Source organism: Schistocerca piceifrons, chromosome 2, assembly GCF_021461385.2.
Source record: "Schistocerca piceifrons isolate TAMUIC-IGC-003096 chromosome 2, iqSchPice1.1, whole genome shotgun sequence".
Lineage (NCBI taxonomy): Eukaryota > Metazoa > Arthropoda > Insecta > Orthoptera > Acrididae > Schistocerca > Schistocerca piceifrons.
Genome location: NC_060139.1, coordinates 451,377,627 through 451,390,770, shown reverse-complemented (window position 1 = coordinate 451,390,770; position 13,144 = coordinate 451,377,627). Strand labels below are relative to the sequence as shown.

General features: G+C 40.5%; 1 protein-coding gene across 1 annotated transcript in view; it reads right to left on the bottom strand.

The window, feature by feature from the left end:
- LOC124777503 (eukaryotic translation initiation factor 3 subunit D) overlaps window positions 1-13,144 on the bottom strand; it is a 53,157-nt gene that overhangs the window by 24,042 nt on the left and 15,971 nt on the right. Inside the window, exons 7-9 of the mRNA XM_047252946.1 lie at window positions 9,657-9,869; window positions 7,512-7,654; window positions 5,097-5,365 (exon numbers count right to left, since the gene is read on the bottom strand). Coding sequence (XP_047108902.1) covers window positions 5,097-5,365; window positions 7,512-7,654; window positions 9,657-9,869 — 625 coding nt within the window. The remainder of the gene's footprint in view (window positions 1-5,096; window positions 5,366-7,511; window positions 7,655-9,656; window positions 9,870-13,144) is intronic.

Genomic DNA, 13,144 nt, shown 5'->3' with positions numbered 1-13,144 from the left:
GATACCACCCACTCTGATCAGAGGTTCTCCCCATGGGCACCACCCAGCCACAGCAAGGGCTGTCTGGCGCAGTGGCCACTGCCAGGTGTTGTACCCTTGAATACAAGCAACTACTCCTATCCAATCATGGGGAGACAACAGCTCAGGTATCAGTAGGATAACCCCTGTGTTGTCAGGGGGCTCAGCCACATGGATACATAGCAGCCCCACCACATGGACTGGCTACACATGCTGGAGACTTGGTGGGACTGGGGGCACTATGGTAGGGAAGTGAGAGGGGAAGGAGGAGGTAAGGAGAGGGAAAGGAGGAGGTAAGGAGAGGGAAAGGAGGAGGTAAGGAGAGGGAAAGGAGGAGGTAAGGAGAGGGAAAGGAGGAGGTAAGGAGAGGGAAAGGAGGAGGTAAGGAGAGGGAAAGGAGGAGGTAAGGAGAGGGAAAGGAGGAGGTAAGGAGAGGGAAAGGAGGAGGTAAGGAGAGGGAAAGGAGGAGGTAAGGAGAGGGAAAGGAGGAGGTAAGGAGAGGGAAAGGAGGAGGTAAGGAGAGGGAAAGGAGGAGGTAAGGAGAGGGAAAGGAGGAGGTAAGGAGAGGGAAAGGAGGAGGTAAGGAGAGGGAAAGGAGGAGGTAAGGAGAGGGAAAGGAGGAGGTAAGGAGAGGGAAAGGAGGAGGTAAGGAGAGGGAAAGGAGGAGGTAAGGAGAGGGAAAGGAGGAGGTAAGGTGAGGGAAAGGAGGAGGTAAGGAGAGGGAAAGGAGGAGGTAAGGAGAGGGAAAGGAGGAGGTAAGGAGAGGGAAAGGAGGAGGTAAGGAGAGGGAAAGGAGGAGGTAAGGAGAGGGAAAGGAGGAGGTAAGGAGAGGGAAAGGAGGAGGTAAGGAGAGGGAAAGGAGGAGGTAAGGAGAGGGAAAGGAGGAGGTAAGGAGAGGGAAAGGAGGAGGTAAGGAGACTACAGCACTGAAATGAGAAACTAGGTTTGTGTGCCTAAACGACTACAGTTCTTTTGCATTCCCGCAAAATAAATTTGTCCACAATTGAAGAAATCAGGCAACAAAGTTTCGCAACATGTAAAACAGAGAAACAAAGTTATGTTTAAAAGTAATCTTTTTGGAATGCACAAAACTGTCGTTTAACTTCAAGAAATACAGCTGAATCAATAATTTTTTTAACATAGTATATATTGATTACATCATCAAATTGGATATTTAATGACAGACCTTAAGGAATTTACAAGTGATTTCTCAAGTCAATACCCACAGGAACTTTGAAAAAATATATGTCCGGAAATGCTTCATTTACCCAATATCTGCCCTAATTGGCATTTGAACAAGAAACGGTATCAAGAGGGAATGTGATGTAACGTTGCTCCATTGTAATTGTTACTTTACAAAATATTAAAGTGACTAAATGTACCTGATACTAGAATAAGGAGTCTAACACCAATGAGTTCATCACTTGGCAATTTTGGGGCAAATTATAAGGAGCATTTCTTCCACCTCTATTATTAAATTTTTATATTGTTGTGGATCTTCCATCACAAGCTCTATAATGGGACACTAGAATGCTCCAAAAGCATTCTACCACCTAATCCACTCTCATACCCAATACAGACACTGAAAGTGGTCTTCCATCACAACCTCTTCCTCCATACATAGAAATGTGACAAAAATCAAATGTAAAGTGATCTCTCAGCTCTCACAGACACACTCATTCCACTGTATGTAAATGCTTCTGACATCTGCTCTCTCAAGACTCTCAGATAGTTACAGAAAATACTTGCAAGTAAGAGTAACTATCAGTGAAAAGTCTCCCTCATTGTAAACGATTCCGCGAGTACTATCAAAAAGTACCAAACAGTCTTATAGCAAGAAATTCTCACATTTGTACTAACCCTTATAGTGAAGTCACACTTCGTCCCACATTCTTTCTCCCAGGGATGCTAGTCACCCAGTACGGTGTGAAGTATAGTGGGGGAGGGGGCGAGAGAAAGGACCCAAAGGACAATGTATGCTTTGACCACACAGTTTTATCTCAAAGTGGATTCACTGCAATAATGGAAGTGATGAACATGATAAAACCCAAACACTATGAATGGGAGTGAGGACAATGGGATCTATGATGGCACAGTCTACATCACTGATTGCTGCTGTGGCACCAGTAAGTGCCAACAAACATTACATGCAGACTGTACTACACCATTACAGAAAAGAAGGAAAAAGCCACCACTCACCTATATCATATTGATTTGTGGCACATAGACAACACATAAGAGAGAACAGTGTTTACACACACAGGAATCCATACAACTGCAGCTGTATGACAATTATAACACTGTGTACAATTTATATATTGCATTATCAATTAAGACTGTATGAGGTTAAATTAAATATTTATCAGTATTATGAAAAGAATAGTTGCTAATCACCATATAGCGGAGATGCTGAGTTGCATATAAGCACAACAAAATGACTAACAAAATAAGCTTTCGGCCAACAAGACTTCCATCAAAAATTGATTACTGACAGAGAGAGTACGTGCGCCAACACACAGGCACACACATACCCACCCACCCACACATACATACATACCCGAACAGATGCGCGCACACACGACTGTAATAACTGGCAGCTGAAGCCACACTGCGAGCAGCAGCAGCACCAGTGCATGATGGGAGAGGCAACTGAGTGAGGGTAGGGAGGAGGATGGGGCAGGGAGGGGGTAGGGATAGCATAGCAGAGATAGGGGAGGGTGAAGTGCTGCTGGGGAGCATGCAGGGATGAGGTGGCGAGAGAGGGTAGGACAGATGTAGTTGGGAGGCTAGATGGTGGGCAGGGGAGAGGTGGGAGGGGGGGGGAGGGGTAGTGGAAAAGGAGAGAAGTATGAAGACTGGGTATGTTGGTGGAATAGCAAGCTGTGTAGTGCTGGAATAGGAACAGAGAAAGGGATGATGGGTGAGTACAACGACTAACTAAGGCTGAGGCTAGGAGGGTTACGGGAACGTAGGATATATTGCAAAGAGATTTCCCACCTGTGCAATTCAGAAAAGCTGGTGTTGGTGGGGGGAGGATCCATATGGAATATTCATTGAAATTAAGAATGTCATGTTGGGGGTGTGTGCTCAGCAACAGGGTGGTCCTGTTTGTTGGTGCCCATTCATGTGGACAGACAGCTTGTTGGTTGTCATACCCACATAGAATGCAGCACTGTGTTTGCAGCTTAGCTTGTAGATCACAAGAACTGATTTCACATGTAGCCCTGCCTTTAATAGGATAGGTGATGTTAGCGACTGGACTGAAATAGGTGGTGACAGGAGGATGTATGGGACAGGTCTTGTGTCTAGGTCTATTACAGGGATATGAGCCGTGAGGTAAGGGGTTGAGAGCAGGGCTTGTGTAGGGACGGACGAGTATATTGTGTAGGCTCAGTAGGCAGCAGAATATCACTGCGGGAGAGATGGAAAGGATAGTGGGCACGACATTTCCTCATTTCAGTGCACGGCGAGAGGTAGTCGGAACTCTGGCGGAGACTGTAATGCAGTTGCTCCAGTCCTGGGTGGTACTGAGTTACAAGGGGAAAGCTCTTCTGTGGCCGGATGGTGAGACTTTGGGAGGAGGGGAGACTGGAAAGATAAGACATAGAAGTTCTGTTCTTGTACACAGTGGGGCGATAATTACAGTCTGTGGGCCTCAGTAAGAGCCCCGAATATTTTGAATGCAACCGCTTGTCACTGCAGATGCGACAACCATGGGTGGCTAGGCTGTATGGAAGGGACTACTTGGTATGGAACGGATGGCAGTTGTCAAAGTGGAGGTATTAGTGGTGGTTAGTAGGTTTGATGTGGGCAGAGGTACTGATGCAACCACCACTGAGGTGGAGGTCAACATCTAGGAAGGTGGCTTGTTGCGTCGACTAGAAGCAGGTGAAGCAAATGGGGGAGGTGGTTTAGGTTTTGGAGAAATGTGGATAGGGTGTCCTCACCCTCAATCTAGATTGCAAAGATAGTATCAATGAATCACGATTCTGGGTATTTAGGAAGGTTTCCTCTAGCTGGGCCATGAATAGGTTGGCATAGGATGGTGCCATGCGGGTGCCCCCACCTCTTCCCTGCTCTCCATCTAACCTCCCAAAAGCACCTACCTGCCCTACTCTCTCTCCACCTGGTCCCTGCTTGCTCCCCAGCACCACCACCACAGTCCTCCACTCCCATCCCGCTATCCCTTCCCTCCCCACTTCAGCCACCTCCTTACCCCCACCTAGGTGCCTCTTCGATCATGCACTGCTGCTGCTTGCAGTGTGGCTTCAGCTGCCAGTTACTGCTGTTTGTGTGGATTGCGTTTGAGTGAGTGAGTGAATTTTTGACAAAGGCATTGTTGGGCGAAAGCTTATTTTGTGACAGTCTTTGTTGTGCCTATCTGCGACTCAGCATCTCTGCTAAATGGTTAGTACCAACTACCCTTTTCATAATATTGTTACATTCCATCCTGGATTTTCGATTGTTAAATTAATATTTATGTAGACCATATTTCTGACTAACGTATATCACTTTACCTACTGTAGGAATATATATGGTATCCCACAAGGAATGGTCAAAATTCAGTATATGACAGGATCAATTATTTAAAGTAACACGTCTAGTAAATGTGGGATCTAAAATGCATGCTTTAAGAGCTGTAAGTACTTGTTTATAGTAGAAAAGATTGTTTCACAGGAGTGAAGATTAACAAATGCTCACAGCTCTTTAAGTATGCATTTCAGAGCCCTTGTTTGCTACGCTTTTTGCGTTAAAAAACCATTCCTGTTGTATGCCTGAATAGTGACCATATTCCCTGGGACATCCTGTATTTGTTCAACTAAGCTATGCCATACTACAGTGTGTGTTCATTTTAGCTTTTGCTTTTTTCTTTGTTTTGGAAGAATATATGAGGGGCAGTTTTACAGACTGCTACTTTTCTTCTTTTCATGCAACAAATAATTAGAGCTGTTTCCATTTGGTCTTGTTTAATTGCTCGAATTTTCCTTTTACAACACAATTATTTTGTGGTTTATTTTGAAGACGTGTTATATTCCAGTACATATTTTATGTAAAACAGTTACAGTACTGAAACATACCTGTTTCCTCCTCATCCGCATCTTCATTCTCGGACTCAAATGTGTTGTCAGGAATGTCGTACAAGCGAATCATTGGCTTGTTCGGATCTTTCATAATTAAGTACTTTCCATCCTTTTGTTTCATACAAATATCAATTATGCACCTTAATATTCCCCATGCGTTATCCATATTAAGTGTTATCTGTGTTGCAAACTCATTAGGTTTATACTGTTGAGTGCCCAGGATTACATGCTTTGACGAATCACGGACGTGCACACGAGAAACATACCTGAAACAATTATCAAAAATTTGGTGGTTGCAAAAAAATGTTTGATTACATATTTTTAAGAGCAAAAGTTTTTACAAAAACGAAAAATGAATAAAAACTGATTTTAGTTTATCATCAAATGTTGTCTATAAACTGTTCAGTTACTGCTTCAATCACAAAAAGTATGTGTCATAATTTTAACATCCAAGCATTTAAGAGTTTTAGTTTTGAACTAGTCTTTCTCATGAGCTGTTTTGGATACCAACACTTACAAGATTATAGTCCGATTAAAATAACTTGGTAGTTAACGTCTATCATTTGCCACAACAGTGTTGCCACAACCACCCCCCACTCCGTTATAGGTGTCACACAAACATGCCAAGTCACTCCATAAATACTGTTGATGTGTAACACAGCAACGATGGAAGAGGCCACTGCGAGGTATGACGAAAATGGGAGATGCTCTGTTGACAGCTGGTTTTTAAATTACCAAGTGACTGAACTATGTACGGCAGAAAACGTGTTTTGTAGCCCTGAATTTAAACTTCTGTCCAGACTTAACCACAACCTAGACAACACAAGCAGATTCCAAATGAAAAAAGAATGATAGAAATAAAAATAAGAGCAAAGAAAGTCAATATGATGATGAGAATGATGCGGCAAACTATTACAAATAAAAAATTACATTTCAACCAATTGTCTGAATAAAAACAAGTCAAAGGCTTGATTAGATTTAGAAAAATACAAAATTCTGCTGCTTTAAATGAGATTTGAACCTTCGACCTTCTATATCAAGTTTATAAGCTAACCACTAAGAGTACGGGATTTCATTGTATGATGGTATTTTATTTATGACTTTGGTGTTTCAGTTGCAACGATCAATTTAAATCCTTCAGAAAATTTCTGATTTACCCAATGTTGTGCCAAACTTATCTAATGTAAGCCAATCTCTGTGATTGAAGTGACTACATAAATGGTGCTGAATTGCGACTTGGGTGGAAGAATCTAGTAGTGTGGTTAGCGTTGTGCATGAAACGTGTATTTAGTTTGTGTGTGTGTGTGTGTGTGTGTGTGTGTGTGTGTGTGTGTGTGTGTGTGAGAGAGAGAGAGAGAGAGAGAGAGAGAGAGAGAGAGAGAGAGATGAAATACAAAATAAGAGACCCAGAATTTGGGATCCAAACACATCAAGAAAGCTAGACAAGGAATTGGAAGTGAACCGATTGTTATGGCAGTTTGACAGTGGTGAATGGTTCAGGGATGAAGTGTCTACTGTCAAGGTGGATGGAGTGAGCAGCAATCTGCAGTTGTTTGCTGATGATGCTGTGGTGTACAGTAAGGTATCTACGTTTGATGACTTAAGATGGTATTTCTACTCTATGTGGTGAATGGCAGCTAGCCCTAAATGTGGGAAAAAGGTAAACTAATACACACGAACAAGAAATCAAATCTGTAATGTTCAGATACAGCATTAGTAGTGTACTGCTTGACAGACATGTCGTTTAAATATCTGGGCATAACATAGCAAAGCGATAGGAATTAGAAGGAGCATGCAAGGACAGTGGTAGAGAAGTTGAATGGTCGACTTCAGTTTTTTGGGAGAATTTAATGAAAGTGTGGTTCGTCTGAAGGAGAAAGTATACTTGTGCAACTTAATCTTGAATACTGCCTGAGTCTTTGGGATCCTTACCAAGTCAGATTGAAGGACGACATCAAAGCAATTCAGAGGCGGGCTACTAGATTTGTTGCCGGTAGGTCCTAATAATACATAAGTGTTACGGAGATGCTTCAGGAACTCAAATGGGAACTCCTGGAGAGAAGGCAATGTTTTTTTGAGGAACAAATTTTGAGAAGCGGCATTTGAAGCCGACTGCCAAATGATTCTACTGTTGCTAACATACATTGCACGTAAGGACCATGAAGATAAGAAATGAGAAATTAGGGCTCATACAGAGGCATATAGACAGCTGTTTTTCACTCACTCAATCTGCAAGTGGAATAGAAATGGCTAGTAGCGATACAGAGCACCCTCTGCCACGCACCGAATGGTGGCTTGCAGAGTACTTATGTACATGTAGATGTATTTCTTCTGCATAACAAGTCTTACACTGTTCCAACAGTAAAACGTCTTCCACTTTATAAATTTCAGTGTAAAACATTAACAACTCACCCAAATTTAATCTGGTCAGAGCCCGCAAGCAATGCCTGCACTGTCCATTTGGCAAGTTTACAAGCATTGTTTCTTAACTCATTGGCAAGCACAGCACCTCTCTGTGTGTCCAACTTTTGGCGCCACTCTACACCACCTGATAACTGAAAATGTACATATTATAAACACACGAGAGGTATAAGACAATATTTCCAAAGATGGACAAAAAGAGATTAAAGTGGTCACTTTTTGACACATGAATAACACATAGTAAATGTGACACATATTCAAGTAGTTGGAACTGATTAGTCTCCATCAAGGCTTGAAATCAGTGATAAATTTATGCAAGCAATTGAAGCTGTTTTCACAAAATACAACAGTTTATGGACTGCTGTAGTGTCAGAAAGTGATCAGGGACAGAACATTAACACAAAGACACAATGGTGGTTACAATAGTAGGCATTTGCAGCTTGACTAATATAATGAAAAAGGTACATTGTCATGAGAACAGCAACTCTCTTAAATAGTGAAAATAAACCCTGCATAATCAGTGCTTCAATAAGATAATCATTGGTTCAATAGAACTTATAATTAAGCTGTCATATAATCATATTGACAAAACATTACGATAAATAGCATTTTTCAAGAACACTATTAGTAGGAAATTAAATGATTCAATAGGAATTGTTGCTTACTCTGGTCAGAATTAACTCTCTGTTCTTAGTTAACATTTTCACTCTTTGTAAATATATTGAATGCTTGCTGCTCATCTACACTAATAGTACAACATATAGTGGAATCTCAGTGTCAATCATTAGCACATTTTCGCATATATGTCCATTTTGCATAAAATGCACGTTAAAATGACTCATTTATACATTCTCCCTCGTCACTTAGTAAGCTAAGATTTGGCAGTATTGATACTGTTCGGCCACTGCAACTTCTGCCACAGAGTTCTGGAAGTGGTGAGAGTAAGATATTATATGGCTGCTGTGTGGTGAGGAAATGTGTGGAAGACAGTGTTGCTCAGTGTTGGCAACTTCGCACATCAACAGGTTATTTGCTAGGGTAGAAATGACACTCAAAATTGGTTCGTATAGATCGGCAGTCGCTCCGACAACTTCTGACTTTGGCAGCCAAACTATAAACTATTAATTAGCGTGTAACTCTGTCACTGGTGTTCTTTGTTCATGTTTAGTATCTGACTTTCAGTCCATGAATTTTTGTGCAGCTGAATGATGTACCGATATGCCATGTTCGAGATGAACGGACAATGGCCAGTTTCCAGAACTGGAAAATGTGCTACTGAATTGGAGAAAACAAGCTCATACTTTGAATATTGCAATTGATAGTACTGCAGTTTATGCTAAAGCAATACATTTGGTACAAAAGTTGACACACACATATTTCAAAGCGCCCAACAATTGGATTGAAATGCTCAAGAACTGACTTAATTTGATGTATAAATGTGTTCAAGGAGAGGTTGGAAGTGGGCACAATGCTGTTTTTAATGCAGATGAAACTGGCTTATTTTTTCACTTTCTGCCTGACAAAACGCGAGTTCAAGAGAACTGCCATGGTGGAAAATGTGGTGAAGAGGGGCTAACTGTCTTACATCTTGTAATGAAAGTGGAACAGAAAAGTTGGTGCAACTAACAATGGGAAAGGCAAAGAATCCGCAATGCCTTAAAAATGTGCAGATATTTCCACATAATTACACAGTTAAGTGAAAGCATGTGTAACAACAACTACATTCGAACAATTCCAACATTCCTGGGATACCCGGTAGGGTAATAGAAATAATAAAATCCTTTTGTTTATTGACCAGTGTGCAGCACATCCCAAAAAAAGACCTCTATGTAATATACATGTAGTGCTTTTTCCTCCCAGTTGTACAAGCCCACTTCATCTTTCAACCGAGGCATTATAAAACTCCTGCAACAAAAATACAGAAGAGGTTGGCCTCTCTTCACGCTGCAACGAGAAAGGTAATACAGTGAAACCTCTTTATAACGTTCCTCCATATAATGTTTTCCTCTATATTACGCCCATTTTTTTCGGTCCCGACCAAAAGCCCATATAAACAATGTTAAATTTTCCTCTTTACTATGTTAATGAGATCCCACTGTATTAGTAGTTACAATATTTTATGAAAACAATCTTCACCTTTGAATCCCATTCATTTAGAGCCTTTATTGTCAGAAACTGAAGTTCTCCGTTAGGGCCATGCATTACAGCATCATGCTCACACCGAGCAACCAGCACAATTCCATTGTCCAGATCCCATTTGCGATAGCGGTAGCCTACTGATGCCACTTCTCCAGCCTCCTCCTCCGAGATGAATGGGTTTGTCTCTTCAAATTTATACCGCGGTTCACCCTGCAAAACAAAAATATTAATACTACTGCTACTAGCATTAAAATGTCTCAATTTTAGCACTATTCTGTAACAATAACAGATGCATTTCCTATTATTCACAAACCTGCCTTTCATTATTTAAAATGCACAGCGAGACAAGAGATGTCCAGAATAAAAGAATAAAGAAATAATCGAAACAAACAACGAGAACATATCCACTCTGCAGCAAACATTGCTCCACACGTCATTATGAGATATGGAAGCACACATTCGAAGTCACAGGACAAACAGTCAAATAAAACTGATATTTGTCAATATGACTGTGTTGGAAACCTCACCAAATAAATAAAAGCAGTGCACCATGAGAGAATGAAATTTAAATAAAAAACAAGTAATATTGCTGGACACTGTGTGTGTATTTTCAATGAAGATAAGGACATCCAGTGTCGGTGGCAATTTCAACAGAAATAACAATAGTAATACAGATGAATAAAGCAATGTTGGAACATTCCCCATACAACATGCTGCTGGGGCGATACCATGTTTTCCTGCCTACACTACTAAGGAAAACATGCTCCAACAATGGTAGTTCATGACATTAACAACACAAAAATGTTAAACCCACCCCATGTTATTCATTAAATGTTCTTGCGGCGTCATTCCGAATAGCTGGAACACACACACACACACACACACACACACACACACACACACACACACACACACACACACCGCACGCACGGCTACAGCTTGGGCAGATAATGATGTAAAGTACAGTAGTGGAAATCAGAATAAAGAAAGGGTTTCTACAAAAGTAATAATACAGTGTCTGTAGCACACTATAAGTAATTTATTATGAAAGTAGTAGCTACATATAGTGCCTTGAAAGGAGGATATAAGATGAACAACAACAAAAGCAAAATGAAGATAATGGAATGTAGTCGAATTAAGTCGGGTGACGCTGAGGGAATTAGATTAGGAAATAAGACACTTAAAATAGTAAAGGAGTTTTCTATTTGGGGAGCAAAATAACTGATGATGGTCGAAGTAGAGAGGATATAAAGTGTAGACTGGCAATGGCAAGGAAAGCGTTTCTGAAGAAGGGAAATTTGTTAACATCGAGTATAGATTTGTGTGTCAGGAAGTCTTTTCTGAAAGTATTTGTATGGAGTGTAGCCATGTATGGAAGTGAAACATGGACGATAACTAGTTTGGACAAGAAGAGAATAGAAGCTTTCGAAATGTGGTGCTACAGAAGAATGCTGAAGATTAGATGGATAGATCACATAACTAATGAGGTGGTACTGAATAGAATTGGGGAGAAGAGGAGTTTGTGGCACAACTTGACTAGAAGAAGGGATCGGTTGGTAGGACATGTTCTGAGGCATCAAGGGATCACAAATTTAGCATTGGAGGGCAGTGTGGAGGGTAAAAATCATAGAGGGAGACCAAGAGATGAATACACTAAGCAGATTCAGAAGGATGTAGGTTGCAGTAAGTACTGGGAGATGAAGAAGCTTGCACAGGATAGCGTAGCACGGAGAGCTGCACCAAACCAGTCTCAGGACTGAAGGCCACCACCACCACCACCACCACCACCACCACCACAACAGATACATATAAAACAAACAATCATGATGGAATTACGCAGTTTCTTTCATAACGCAAATAAAATTAAGCGTTTGCTTCTGTTGGGTGGAAATTGGTATAATGGCGCTCACTGTCCTGTTGTGTTGTTGTGATGTTAGCACTTTGTCCAACCTCTGTTCTTCCTACTTACCTCAAAAATTCTCTTTGACATTGATTTTGTTACAGTTTGGGGTTCTTGCAGTAAAATTGTCACCTCTTCTTATATTGCACTTTTCAGTTCACGTAAGGCCTCATATTGCCTTCCACTGTGGTGAAAATGCCTTGCAAGTATTCCCCAAAGGTTTTCCATGGGGTTGATATGCAGGCTATGTGCAAGCCAGGGTAAGACATTGATATTTTTATCTGTAAACCACTTATTGGTTGTAGCAGAAACATACACAGATGCATTACCGTGAAACATTACACTTGTGTTCCCTCGGTCCTCATACATTCTAATCAATTCTGTCTCTAGCATCTCAGTGTATATGTTAGAGTTCATTGTAGTGTTCAACCAAGCAATGCATGTTCACCTTCAGTGCAGAAGGCTGCCGAAATCTTACCTCTTCCACCACCAAAATTTCTGCTCATTCTTACCTGCTGCTCTATTCTCACACCCAAACCTCCAGAGGTCAGACACTCAGATCAGTACCAAACACTGTATGTCGATAGAGTATCAACCAAAATTCCAATTTAGTTTGTACTGTGTGCTGCTGACAGGAGCACTGAATTATAAAAAATATTGGTGGGGGGGGGGGGGGGGGGGGCATACTGGGGGTCCTGTCCCAGGAAATTTTCTAAATTTTAGAAGAAAAATAGTTAGTTTAAAGTTCTTTACAGCATTTTAGAGTCATATGATCAACATTAGAACCCTGGAAACTGGACCCTTTATAACTCGACAAGCCCAACACATTTTTTTGGCTTTGAAAAAAGAAACAAAACAAACACGCACGGTATTTTCATAAGAAGCTAATTTAATTTACAGTAATAATCATGCTTATAGACTATTACAGAGCAGTGAATATATAGCTCTGTAAAGACTGAAATTATATTTAAATAAATCCTAAACTATCATTAAAAGAATAAAATATAAAATATTGCTGTCACACAGTAATAGCATTTTGATTAATAAGTGAAACAGATAATTTAAGCTTACTTTGAATAAGGCTTAAGGTTCATTAAATAAATGTCCAAGTTAATGCTTTAATACAGTTAATAAACTTAATACAGTATGCCTAATTCTTTCACTCAAAAAGTATGTAAATAGTAGGTTTTAATTGGGTATTACGCCCTAAAAATATTTAGGTATTTGAGAATAACTAATACAGTACTATAGTAGTAGAGTAATACAGTACTAAACTAGTACTAATATTTTGAAACTGAAAATTTAACGTTATGTATGTATTTAATTCTCTATTTTATAAAGATTTTTATTATTCCTCTAAATGCCATTATTAGGGCTAGAGTGTGTTTAGAAAGGTGCAAACAGACTGTGGACTACTGAATATGAAGTCACTGATGACTAGTTGGGATATCCAATTCATCCAAAACATCTCGGTGAGCATGAAGAACAGCCAAGTTGTTCAATCACTTCTGTCCCATTGTTGATCGGAGATATGACTTCAGACACTTAAGGGTGCTACATGACCGTTCTGCTGTTGCTATCATGA